The 13,484-nt window shown below is 52.2% G+C and overlaps 1 protein-coding gene across 7 annotated transcripts in view; it reads right to left on the bottom strand.

Moving 5' to 3' along the window:
- Positions 1-13,484, bottom strand: part of Ift122 (intraflagellar transport 122) — a 69,768-nt gene that overhangs the window by 3,379 nt on the left and 52,905 nt on the right. For 3 of the 7 annotated variants that reach the window (XM_040739268.1, XM_040739267.1, XM_005066102.4), the window contains 7 exons: positions 11,437-11,603; positions 9,195-9,366; positions 7,836-7,938; positions 5,792-5,932; positions 4,637-4,734; positions 1,802-1,902; positions 78-243 (listed from right to left, as the gene is read on the bottom strand). In XM_040739268.1, coding sequence (XP_040595202.1) covers positions 78-243; positions 1,802-1,902; positions 4,637-4,734; positions 5,792-5,932; positions 7,836-7,938; positions 9,195-9,366; positions 11,437-11,603 — 948 coding nt within the window. The remainder of the gene's footprint in view (positions 1-77; positions 244-1,801; positions 1,903-4,636; positions 4,735-5,791; positions 5,933-7,835; positions 7,939-9,194; positions 9,367-11,436; positions 11,604-13,484) is intronic. The other 4 variants (XM_005066101.4, XM_005066103.4, XM_040739269.1 and 1 more) reach the window with 3 other exon arrangements.

Raw genomic sequence — 13,484 nt, 5'->3', positions numbered from 1 at the left:
ACAGGCAGGGGAGCCCCGAGAACACAAGAGCTATCTTCCAACCAAACCCCAGACCAGGCTCAAAGGCATGCTGTCACCTCGCTGTCATGGAAAGGCTTGGAGCGGATGGTCAGGGTGCCCAGCTCAATGGACTTCTGGATCCTGGCGGGGATCTGCAGCCCCCGTAGCTTGTCATAGGCATGCCGGGCCAGCTTATAGGCCCCCAGGGCCTTGCTCTGCTTGGCCAGTGTGAAGAGGGTATTCCTGCCATTGGCAAGGTTAAGGACAGCAGAGGTGTGACTAGGAACCAACACTACCCACCCTGGGCTAGAAAGCATCTTGTGTTAGATCAGACCATAGGTAGGAACTGAAGGGATATTTTCCACTTTGAGATCTGTGTCTCTAGGATGGTAATGCCCAGGAATCTTTCTAGAGACAAAGGTAATACAGGATCTTTTTGGGCCTCTTTTTGGAGGGTGGGGGGCAGGCATTATGGTTTCACGTAGCCTATACCAACCACAATCTTTTGGTGCTGAGATAACAGCCATAACCTGACTAAAGATTCTTTGGGCCTCCTGTAGCTTTCCCTGCCTTGTTGCACCTGCCAACCTAGATCCAGGACACCTGGTTAGGTGCTCTCCTGCCCTAGCCCTACCAGCCAGTGTAGACCGACTCACAGGGGCCACAGAGCACTGGAGACTCCCCTGCTCTCTGGGATCCCTCTGACCTCCTCATCTAAGGACAAAAAGCCTCTGTATGCCACATGAGATCAGCTCCAATTCAGGCTGTCCCCAAGCCCTCCTCTTCTAGCTGCCTCCCTGGCATCCCAAGTGGCATGGCCCTCACTCTCCTTCCTCATTGTGACCCCTCTCAGTGTTCCAGCAAGCGGAGCCGGCGAATCTCTTACTCCTCCATGTCATGAACCATGTCAGCAGCCATTTCTGTTTCTACTGGACAACACCAGGGAGGGCTCAGCACTCGAGTCAACCAAGATGCTCAATCACACAGCTTTCAAGACAGAGAGTAGCGGGGATGGCCGTGGCACTCCTTTGGTGAGCCTGACCTGCCAGTGAAAGGAGTTATCACAGGGAAGGCCATTTGTTTGGGACATTTCCCCTGAAGATTAATGATGAGCCTGGACCCTCCAGGAAATGAGTTCTTAGTGTGAGCTAGGGATGCTTTTCTGGGAGGCTTCTACAGGAGGCATGTGGACAAGCAGGATGGGGATAGGGAGACACTTGTGAAAGGCTGGACCATTTCCCCTCTGTGCTTCTGGCCCTTCTGCAGCTCCTTGGCAGGGGAAAAGTAGACTCACAGGGACTTGCAGCACCCTACACAGAAGCTGGGCTTGTCCTCACGCACCTCTCTACATCACCCACCCTCTCGATAGTCTTCCCTGCTGCCTTAGTCTGGAGCATGGAAGTCACCTCCTCTGGGCAGCTGTTCCTGACCCAACCTTACTTCCATTTCATTCTCTGGCCTAGTGTACATATCTCTGAAGCCGCTACCAGGTGGCAGCTTTATCACCTGGGCTGACATGGTCCCCAATTCTAGCAGAAGACCTACCTGGGATTCCTGGTCTCAGTGTCACCCTTCTTTGTGAGTTCTGGGAGGCCTGGGACAAGGTGCTGTCCAGACAGCAAGCCAGGGGCCACTAGACAGTCCTGAGAGCTAATCTCCCCTTGGCACTGGCTGTTCGGCTGCCCAGCTGAGCCTCTCCCCACGCCCCAGTGGCTGCTGAGAGAGGGCACTTCTGCCAGTAAATGCTCTGTGGAGAAGAGGGCATTAAACAGAGGGCCAGGAGGGTGCCTGGGGAGGATACACTTTCGAGATGCCCAAGGGGGTGGCCTTGGTCAGGCTGTGCAGCAAAAACTTGGAGATGTTGAAGAGGGTTTCGGGGAGGTCAAAGCTGAATGGCTCCTCCTGCAGCAAAAGAAAGGGCATAACATTCCCCACTGGAAGGAGGGGGCACTCTGAGCACCTACTATGTGCAGGCCATTGCAGCTGGCCCCACTAGCCTCTAACACAGACAGGCTTGTGGCTTTGTACTTTCAGTCACATTGTACAGGGAGGGAAGTGATGCCCTAATAAAGAATAGTCCATGTCACTCACTAGAATGGGACAGAGGTGAGATTCAAACCCAGGGCTTATCACCCCCAAACCTAGAGAGCGTGCTTCTCACAGCTGCAGTGTCCATGGAACGCTCCATTTGCTAAGCTCGAGGCCTTTGTGGGAGTGAGGACATAACCTATGGGGGCACTTAGCCCCTTCCTGCAGGACACAGCAAGCCTCTTCCTTGTTCCTCAATGCTGCTGATGCAAAATGTGCCACCAAATGCACACAATGCCCAGGTTGGCCCAGTCTCTCACAGGTGGTCTCCACCACCACTGGTGGAGTGAACAGATCTCCTGCACCCAGGGGCTGCCAGAAGTACGGCAAGCCCATCAGGGAAGGTTCTACCCACAGGGCTTATGCATGATGAGGACCTGTCTTGAGGGAGTTTGACACTGCCGTCAGGCTACAGGTGCAAACCGCACTTCAGATATGGACAGGCTGGCCAGCTGCCCCCCACCCAGAGCTCTCCCTAAGGGTCTCGTCAGGCTCTCTCATAACAGCCACCAGGCTTGGCCCTAGTGAGGCCCAAAGCTGTGAGCAGTGACTTTCTACTTTGGTTCAGAGCCCAGCGACTTCTCTCCAGCAGCTTCTCCTGAACCCCTAATTACATTTTTCTCCTCCTCCTCCTTTTTGTTTGTTCGTATTTTGAGAAAAGGTCTTTAGCGTAGGTTAGCTGTAGTCTCCTTATGTAGTCAAGGATGATCTTCCTGACTCCACCTCTGAGTGCTACCACGCTGGCTTATGCACTTGCATTTCTGCAGCTTCTGTTGGTTCCAGGAATGGAGGGAAACCTGAGACACATGCTCTCCTGGGTGTGAGCTGGAGGACTCCAGGCACTAGGGGAGCAATAGTCCAGATCACCACTGCTTCTCTGGGAAAGAAGCCCTGAGCCTCTAGAAGGGTCTGTGTTGCTCTTTGCCATCTTATAATCCATTCTCACTCAGGGCTGCATGGCCCAGTGCCAAATATTCAACTGCCTGCCCACCAGAAATCCTTTTCCCTCCTCTTCTTCACTTGTCCCTCTCTCCTTGGTGGAGGGACTACCTCTTCAAAAAAGCCACCTCAGAGCTTTTCCCTCTGAGGGGCTGTTCTGCTTACTACACTGTGAGTTCCTTATGGCAGGGACCATGTCTTGCTCACCACTGTTCCAAGCCTCATCACAGGGACTATCACACACCAGCACTGGTTGAAGGAACAGCCCAAGAAAGCATCGTTGGCCTGGAGGCCAGCCTGAGTCCCAGTGGTGGCCCTAGCTCAGCACTGTGCGCATCAGAAACAGAGCTCAGTTGTTAGGTGAGGCAACTTGCTGCACAGACAAGAGAGCAGGAAGAAGCAGGCACACCGGGAACTCAGGAGCCAAGGGCTAGGTACCCAAGGCAGCTTGACACACCTGGCCCTGGCCCGCTCCCAACTCCAAGCTGGGTGCAAGCTCCTTTGCTCATAGCTTTTCAGCTGTTTGGGACAAGGGGCTGAGAGGAAGACCAGTGTGCTTGAGCCTGGAGATGCTGCCGGCAAAGAGAAGGCACCAGGGCTATGGATAGGCCCAGTGAGACCTAGTGCTCCCCAGAGACTAGGACAGGGCAGAGAGCAACACAGACAAAGGGCAGGGGCGCTTGGGGAAGGCAGGGCCTCTGAGAGGCCAGGGAGCTGACACGGGGCTGAGATGAGTGGGCTGTGAAAGCTGCTATGAAACCTCCACCTGAGGTACGACAGGAACCAGAGCCACATTTCCAAAGTGAACTCATAGACATCCCATCCATCTGCCATCTCCATCTCATAGACATGGAAACTGAAGTACAGAGAAGGTGCAGGATGGCCAAGGTCACATATCACAGTGGGACAGGAGGTATCCAGAGTCATCTTCTGAACCTACGTCCTACAGACTGCAGTCAGTAAGGACTCAAGCCCAGGCTCTGCCACTTACTAACTGTGGCTCTTCTCTGTGTGGAACCTGGGCTTCTTCATCTGCAGATGTGGGTGATGTACTTATCTCACAGTATGGGCGATGGATGCAATGAATAAAACAAGAAAGCCGACAGTGTCCAACATACAGCAGGAACTCACTGACAGGGTCACTGGTGTAGCCCAGCTTGCTGCCACAGGATAAGCCCACATTGTGGGTTAATCAAGATTAGCATGCTGAGGAGACACCGGATGAGGTAGATAGTGCTTATTTAACAAGGCCTCATCACAAGAGTCAGGGAATGACTCAACCAATTGTGGGTCTCTGGAGATCAGGCCAGCCCTCTCGCGTTACAGAGGAGACTGAGGGCCAGAGAGAGAACTTTGAGCCTTCACTTATCTACAGGCATCAAAGACTAACTAGAAACTGGAAAGGCCTATCCCAGCCCTGCCTGTAATCCTGAGCCCCAAGGTTTGTTTCATGCCATAAAAGAGCCAGGTGAGGGAGAAGCCCCTCTCTTCCCAGGGCAAGCAGGGTTCTGGGCAGTTCATCACTCCTCCACAGGTACTTCTCTCCAGAGGCCCGTGCTGAGCATGTGAGGCCCAAAGGTGCCATCCCCCAGTCTCCTGGCCACCTTACCGTATAACGATGAATGGTTTGGTAGCCATGGTACAGCTCAGCCAGGTGCTGGAAATGGTGGAATTTGTCAAGCATCACATCCTTCTGGGCAGGGTCTGCTGTGAGGGAAGAGGGCAGGAGTGGGGGGGGGGGGAGGACAGGAGGACAGGAGGGGAGGAGGGGAGGAGGAGATGAAGGGGAAATGTGTCAAACGGTATCACTTCTTCCTATGCTGCTCAGAGGGGCCAAGAGGGCAGTGATGGACAGGTGCCCTGCTTAGGAATGGTCCATCTAGATGATAAGAGTCTTGACCGGGCAGAGCTCCTGGCCAGGAAGCACCTGATAACAGAGCTCTCCCAGACCACACACCATATCCTCCCAGCTCTGTCCACTGGGCCAGCACCTGCTGCGGCCAGCAGTGGAGGAATTCTCCTGGCCCAGACACACCAGAGCAGCCTGGCAGGACAGGGTGGGCAGATGGTGTCTGCACTGGCTGTCTGTGTTCACGGTGCCCTTCTGCTTATCAGCTATTAATCTGAGCGCACATTAAAGGCCAGGATAGAAACCCCACCTCACACCTGGGCCTGACTGGGAGCTGACAGCTGTGACTCAGGGCGACCTGAAGGAAGCAGTGCGGGGCAGAGCAGTTAAGGTAGGCACTGTCACGTGGCAGACTCTGCATCCAGTGCTCTTCTCGCTACTGCACACAGCCTTGGGCACAACTATCTCCCTTCCCTCTACTCAGAAGTCCGCAGGGCACCATGGGAAGCCATGGGAATAAAAGCAACTCTGAAACTGTCCTCCTGCCTGGCATGAAGGAGATTCTGGAGTGGGTTATTATAAGGTGATCTCTTCATCTTTTCATTTAATTAAAAATTTTTTAAGCCAGGGCTCACACGGGCCCAGCTCCAGGCTCCCAGGTAGCAAGAGAGGGAGATGCTCTGAATTAGCAACGCAGGGTGGGACCTCCCACCCAGAAGACAGACTGCCAGCCAGTCCTACTTACAGGCAAACTTGAAAGAGATGACAGGCCAGATTGTGCCATTGCAAGGCATGCACAGGGACAGCACACTCAATAAACAAGCCCAGGGCTTTAATGAAACGGCCTTGCTCTTCTGATTTTATCTGGTGCCAGAGAAGGGCCAGGAAGAGGCCAGCCGGCTGTCGCTCACTCACCTTGCGCCATGTCAAGGCACTGCATGGACAGCATCCAGTAATAATAGGCAGCATCATTAAACCTGCTCTCCACCACAGCATTGTGCGTGAGCTGCTCCAACACACGGACTGCTTCCCCTTGCCTCCCAGCCTTGTGGAATGCTAGGGGACATGAAAGCATATGCATGTCATGGGGAGTCAGACATGAAGCAGGGGGATTGTGCAGGGCTTACATGAGGCTGCTTGGGAGACAGGCCACTCGTTGGAGCATCTGTGGCGCCTCGTAGCTGAGATGTGCCTCTCAGGCCTCAGGCTATAAATAACTAAGGCTACATCCTGAAATAAGCACAGGGAGAGACACTCGTTTTGGCTGGGAAATGGCAACCTACTTTAGCAAGGCATGGCAGAGAGAAAACCTGAGCACCAAAGCCGGGCACTGCCCACGAACAACTTACCTTCACTCCACCCCCTCCACTCCAGATGAGACTTTGTGACTCCTGGGTGGTACTAGCAGGATCCAAGCTCCTCTGTGGAGCTTGGTGGGTCACAAAACACCTCCACTATTAACTACTGCATTAAATCCTCAGGACAAAATTCTAAAGAAGGAAACCAGTCCTTTCTAGTGAGAACAACGGGCTTTGCCAGGTGCCCAAGGTCAGGGAACAGAAACCATTCCAGTCCTGAACCCATCTTAGCTGTGTGCTTTCAGATACCACCAACCTTGAAAGATCTGGCTCAGCTCACAAAACCAGACATTTGTGAAAACAAGTGAAGGATTTCTCAATCACGCCTATGTCTGCTTAACAGAAATTTCCTGGGTCCCTCACTGCCATGCGGCCAACTTCTGGGGACCTGGAACTGCCAGAGAAAGACTAGGAGCTCTGACACCTGTGCACGTGTGGGCATCCTTATGACCCATATCCCCCGCCTGCAGAGAAGGAAAAGGTCTGGCCTTCGTTCATTCTCATCTCCCGTCTCTTGTCTGAGTACCAAGTTACTATGGCGATGGATTCTTGGAAGGGCGACATAGACAGATGGATAGGTTGATGTGTTTTGCCCAAACATGCAGATACTTCAGCAACTGGGTGCTCTGGAAATGCTGAGGCGTTAGAGAACATGCTGTCCTTCACAGGGGCTTTTAACCAAGGAGCTGCAACAGGGGGACATTTGTTCTGCAGTGTGTCAGGAGGTGGCAACTGCCACCATATAGAAGTGTAAATGAGATGCTATGGAATACGACCCACCCACTTCAATTAGGAGACTCTCTAAACAGGCGTAAGAATTAGGCTCCCAGTTGGACAGATCCCGATCCAGTTCCGGCTCTGCCGCTTGCTAGTTTCACACGGCACATGCAGCCTCTGCGTCGCGGCAGGGTTGTTGGCAAGATTCAAGGTTATGCAGGTTAAGTGCCCAGCCAGCACCTGCCATCGTGAAGGCAGTCACATAGCTAACTGATGATGAACGTTATCAGTTAATGCGGCACACTTGCTTTGGCCTCTATTTCAGATGCCATCACACCCTGTGTACGGCTCATTTCACCAACAGAAACACCAAGGGGCAGAGAGGCTTCTTGGACTGCCCGAGCCAGAATCAAAGTCCATTTTTATCTCATCGAGGAAAAGGAAGGCAAAACTATGCCCAACACTGAGGGCAGGTCTCTCCTTCGTCCTGCCCATGCATGCTATAGCTTGTGAACTCAATCAACTTCCCAGCCAGTGGACCACAGGCAAATTCCTTTACCTCCTTCAACCTCAGTTTCCTTCTTTGTCCACAAAACATAAATAACACTGTTGCCCATACCAGAGAGCATCCTGAAGATTAAAGGGAAGGCACACTGGAATGCAGGTGCTATGCAAGGCTAACAGGAAACTGCCAGGACCTTCTGGGATCCTGAACAAGTAAGCAATGGGCTCAAGGGGTGTGGCTTCAACGTCCATGCTGTTGTTCTAAAGTGCCAGGATGAAGGCAGCCGTCCTGGGACCTGCTGAGGGAGGGGCCAGGCAGCCTCCCTACTGCGTCTCACCCGCTTCCCCACCCGCTTCACAGTGCGGTCTGTGTGGCCTACCTTTCTGGGCTTCCTCAAAACGGTCGTTCTCCGCTAGCCACTGCGCATAGGGCACGTAGATGTCATCCTTGAACTCAGGGTGCTTCTCACCCAAAGCAAAGGCCTAGAGGGAGGAGTCAAGGCGTTGTTAATGAAGCGGCCCCTGAAAATGTGGCACTTGACTGAATCTGTTAGGGATGTCATATTTTGCCAGCCTGACAACTCGGAGGGGGAGAGACACTCTCCCCCTCCAACCACCCCCAGCAACACAAAAACAAAGCAGCTCTTTGAAAACAAAAGGCAATTAACAGCAATATGCAACCGACTGGATTCAATAACAACACAGTCTGTTTCTGGACCACAGAAGCAGCATAGAATCGGAAACATTTTATTTTGAGGGTTTGCGTGGGCTCCTGTAGCGCTGCAAACAGATTTCTTTTAATTGCAGGTGACACCTAAGGAAACAGGATTGACATTATCGTCATCATTGCTTACTAGCTGTCAGAGGATTGCGGACATGGCGTTGTATGGGACTCGGTGGCTCTTCATTAAAGCACGAAACCACCTGCCAGGCCAGGAGAGCAGCGGAGGAGGATGGGAGGGTCTAAGGTGAGGAGCTAACTGCTGGCTGCTGGCTCATGTTTGTCTTGAGGAGCCATTCCTGCTCCCATCTGTAACCTGTTTTCCATGTCTATGGCCTGTCACCTCAGTAAGTGGAACCACTTGGGGGCAGACAGGAAGCAGGCTGCTCTTACTCAGGTAGTGCCTTGCTATGACTCTGTAAGAGACTGTCATGGTGGATGGACGCCACTAACTCTCCAGGGCACAGAGAGGCTCTGCCCTTGCTGCCTAGCCAGGCTTGGCTCCAGGACAGCTGTCTCTCTAATTTGCCTGGCTGATTCTCCTCACTGGTCCTCTCACACCACAGGGGTCAAGACTGGGAAGAGTGACGAGGGCAGGGACAGGTGCCCTTGAAACACCTCTGCTAGCTTGTATCTGAAAAATATTGTTGGCATTTCCTGCCAAAACGCCACACAGGTTTTAAATGCCCCCCTGGTGTGTCTCTACTTCAGAGGTGAGCCTGAGACTGTGGAACTGGTCAGAGATGGCTTAGAACAGCAGCAGGCACTGGAGCTGTCACACTGACCCTCACAGCCATAGTGCCTGTCAAATGAATGAATGAACGAATGAACAAATGGGAAGTTATGGTGAAAAGGCCCTCCGAGATATTCTGGCTCAGAGACTTGGAGGCAAAATCTGACTGCCAGGCAATGGCCTTTCTATCACGAGGGTGGCCTCTCTCCATCTTAGCCCCCAGATGCTCAGTACCCACACGCTCAATTAGCGTCCCAATGCCAGTAAGTGCTCTCTCTCTCTCACCTCATCCCAGCGCTTGGTATCCACATACAGCTGCACCAGAGACTTCAGGTCACCGACCTTTAGGTAGGTCTCAGCAGCATAGCCAGGACTATCCAGCTTCTTAAAGTACCGAGCACACATGAGCAGGGGCTCCCGCTCAGCCTTGTCCAGCTTTCGAGCAATGTCAATCAACCTGGAGAGGAAAGGAGGACACCTGTGAGGGTCTGAGGGGGGGGGGAGGCCTCTGGTACCCTCAAGGGCAGGCTCTGTGTGGGTTCATTCTGCTATGCCCATGCTAACGGCGCTGCTAAGTCCCTGGGAGGGGCTCCACAGGCAGTTATGAAAAGAATGGATATACATTCCAGAAGTAATGACAGGGTCCAAGAGTGGCTGCCACTGAAGACACTGCCCATACCTCACATGCCTCTTACACCAGTGAGATCTGGGATCCACTGCTAGACATGAAAAGGGCCCATGAGATCTTCCAGATGTGGTCTCACAGAATCATCTTTCCTGCCCTGAGAGGAAGGAATGAGCATGCTCCCACTTTGCAGGTGAACCATGCACCCTGCCTGAGACTCCACAGCAGGAAGTGGCAGTGTTTGTTCTGGCACTGTCAGGAATTCCCACAGGAAAGTAGCTGGGGGGAAGGAGAATGCCTCAGCAACTGACACTCTGGAGGAAGTGACAAGTGTGAAGCCTGTCCTGAGCCATTAGAAGTCCTTGCTGGGTCCTCCTGGCTAATGTATTGACCACAGGGAGGGTTCTGAGGCCCAGTTACTCATAACTTCCCAGTAGTGATGGGTCCCCCATCAGGACATGGACTGGACTCAATGCTTTGGGGTCTAGGCAGCCCAGGGTTTGGAGTAAAGCAGCTCTCGTGGTGAGGGTTCTACCCAGCCTGCTTTGTGTGAGAACAGAAGAGGCTCTAACAGACTGAATTTCAGACAGGCGGGCTCAGGGAGGCCTGTCAGTCTACGCTCAGAATAATAATGGCGTCTAAAAATAACACTGCTCAGCAGCAAAGGGACATGTTTTTAGGAAAAGGTAGAACAGGCAGCCCCCAGAGCCTGAAAGCCCCACCCACCAAACTGACATTCCCAGGGGAAAGGTGCCTGTTACAGCCAGACTCAGAAGAGGGACAGAACACACTAATGTCTCTTCCTTGAACTAGTTAAGTGTCCCCAGGGGAACTTAATACATAGCACTTGCAAATCCAAGTGACATATGAGAAACTAGTAGGGGAAGTGGAGACCATGAGCCTGCTTGGCTCCCATCAGCTCCACCCATTTTGTAGAGAGAACACTTGGGGCACAATCTAAGATCTAAGTCTGTGTCTTTTGGATACTATTCCTAGACAAAGGCAAGTTGGGGGTAGGTTACCCACAAAGATCCCTTGGTGAAGGGCCCACGCACTAACTTGTCCTCCCCAGGACCTGACTATGCCAATGCCTCCTGAACAACCAGTAGCTTTTAGCATAGTCTTCTAACCGAGAGGGCACCTGGAGGATTGGTGCCAAGTCCTAAGACAGAACCATACATGGTGCCCAACTGCAGCCCCAGCCTGTCCCCTCCTCCATACCCTTGTACCTAGCTTCCATTCCTCTGTTCCTGCTCCTCTACTCTCCATTGCGGCCTCAAGCCACCACAGTCCCTGCTGGCCTACCGTGTCTCCTAACTATATTCCTTCCCCTCTAATTATCTCTACCTGAAAATTCAACAAGGCCACTTCACAGAAGGACTCAAGAAAAAGATGCCATGGTTCCTCCCAGAGAGTCCACTTCCCTGATGGACAGAGAGCTCTTCTTGTGCATTCGGAACTCTCATGTTCAGTATTAGAGGTACTGAAACCACCCATGCAGAGCCTAAAGCTTAGCCTTACGACTTCCCAGACACTTGGCCTTTGAGGACACATGAGTTCCCTGAGCCTTGATTTCATTTTCCAGATGAATGTAGATACCCCAAGTTGGTGCAGGGGATAGTCAGATGAATGTAGATACCCCAAGCTGGGGCAGGGGAGAGTCAGATGCCTGTAAGGTCAACACAGTACCTGAGGGACATCTGTGCATGACCTGCTAGGTCCCTACTACCTACTCCTCATGCTCCTAAAAGGCAGCGCTACCTTGTTCAGGCTCTTCATCTTCAGAGGACCTAGTTGCTTTCATATTTGGTTCCGATATTTAGAGAAACAAATTTTCCCTTGTCAGTCAAAACTCAGAGCTGACACACTGCCAAGAGCTCTCAGGCAGGGGCTGAAACCTACATGTCAACCCAGCCATGGCTGCCACTGATCTCTATGGCCTTGGCATGCTCCCCTGCTGAGATGTACATCTCTACCGCAGCTTTGGGCTCGTTGATGTTTCTAGCCCAGTCGGCCTGCTTGGTGATGAGCATCTTTGTTTCTTTAGGGTCTCCAGATCCAAGGAAATCCTGAGGAAGCACAACAAACAAAAACACTCCGGATTAGGACTTCCTGTGCCAGCATTACATCAGCTCCTGAAAGCAGAGCAAGGAAGGGCTCACTTGGCTGTGCTTAGGAGCGGGATGCAGGAGAGCCCAGCCCTGTGTGACTGAGTGTGGGGCAGTCAGTCCCAGGTGTCCAGGAAGGGAGGGCTCGGGGACCACAGGGACCCTCCGTGTTTCCTTCCCTTCACACTTGTTCTGAACACCTACAGACTCTGCAGGTTACTCTGTGACCTCCACACAGTTTGATAGAAGCATGAGTGGCTGCAAAGTTACAAATACTAGTCCTACAAGCACTGGTCACACACTTGGATGACACCAGACACCCCAGACTAGTACTGAGCACATGGTCCTCTAAAACACACAAGGATGCACAGGGTTCTGGGCTCGGTCCCTTGTGCCCTCTTCGGCTGCCACACTGAAGCACCCTCCTCACCTCTTTTCTCAGCTGTTCTGTGGCCTGCACTCAGATCATTCTGTTGGCTTTGTTCCTGAGATGTCCATGACAGACAACTGGCAAAACAATCTTTCGTTCATTCCTCCTCCTCTTTTTTTTTTTTTTTCAAACAGGGTCTCTATGTTGCCCTGGCTGTCCTAGAACTTGCTATGTAGGGTAGGCTGGCCTTATGGAGATCTGCCTCCCTCTGAATCCCAGTGCTGCCCAGCGGTTCATTAATTAAGTAACACCAGATCTTGTCTTGAGGTCAGGTCTGCACAAGAAGGAATGTGATCCAGGGAGGGACAGCAGAAACCAAAGATGAAGGAATAGTTATTCCTTCCTGAAGGTCCAGAGACTGGTCAGGGCCTGAATTCCTTTTACCCCAAATGGAGGAGAATGGGGTCCCTGAGGGCCATGACCAGCTTCCCTGGGTTATCCCCAAAATGTAGCACAAATGGTTCAGCACGTCACCTCTTTTCAGGACAGAGCTGCCATGGCTGAAGCTGCCTCAGTGCTGACAGTTTTCAAGGTGGGGCTTTTCAAAACGGGGAAGTGAGAGGCATACAACCGAGATCTGTATTACTAGTGAGAAGCGGTTTGTCTTAAGAGAATGTACCCTGCAGAGTGCTCTGTGTCGGCCTCACAAAGTATAAGAAAAGCACTCCTTCCCTCACGATTAACACTCATTTGTCAGGAAAGTGCAGTCAATGTATGCTGAAACCCACTTGAACAATTAGCTCATTTCTTTTTCCATTTGCTTTCAGGGTAATTATGTAGCCCCTAAAACCATATATTAGGTTGGCCTAAGACAACCAAATAATTCAGCAAGGGGAGGAAGGGCATCATTTTACTTTTACAGACCAAATAAAGTCAGGGTCGCCTGGAGCTGTCCTCTGCCTCCCCTTGGGGCGCTCAGAGAAGGGCTAGGGATCAGCCACTGAGGACACCTGGCTTGGGTCATTACAGAAGAACTTTCCTCGCGGTTATGACAGCATCAACTCCTCATGTACACAAAGCTCTCCTGCTCACCTAGCTGCACGAGACTAGCAGCAGAGACGGGCAGTATAAAAGCCCAGAGTGTCCTCCAGAGGGCTTTGGCAAGTGAGTGCTCAGAGAGATAACAAAGGGAAAGACCAAAATCTAAGAGCCACGGTGTGAGGTGTCTCCCCAAGGGGACCTCGAAGGCACACAGCTCACTGGCTTGCAGAAACCTCCCTGACAGGAGGCAACCTCCTCAATCCCAGCAGTCAGCTCAGAGGCTGTGACTTAATTCAAGCTGAGCCTAAATAGTTCCTCCAAAGCTCAACCAAGTAGGTTTCCAAAGGCTTTTTGGTTCCATGAAGCCAATTTATGCGTTATCTGGGGCCACAGCAAAGACTCTGTCCTGGAGTGGACAGAAAGAGGCCGTG

This window comes from Mesocricetus auratus, unplaced genomic scaffold (genome assembly GCF_017639785.1).
Source record: "Mesocricetus auratus isolate SY011 unplaced genomic scaffold, BCM_Maur_2.0 Super-Scaffold_100676, whole genome shotgun sequence".
Lineage (NCBI taxonomy): Eukaryota > Metazoa > Chordata > Mammalia > Rodentia > Cricetidae > Mesocricetus > Mesocricetus auratus.
This window is presented reverse-complemented; position numbering and strand designations above follow the sequence as displayed.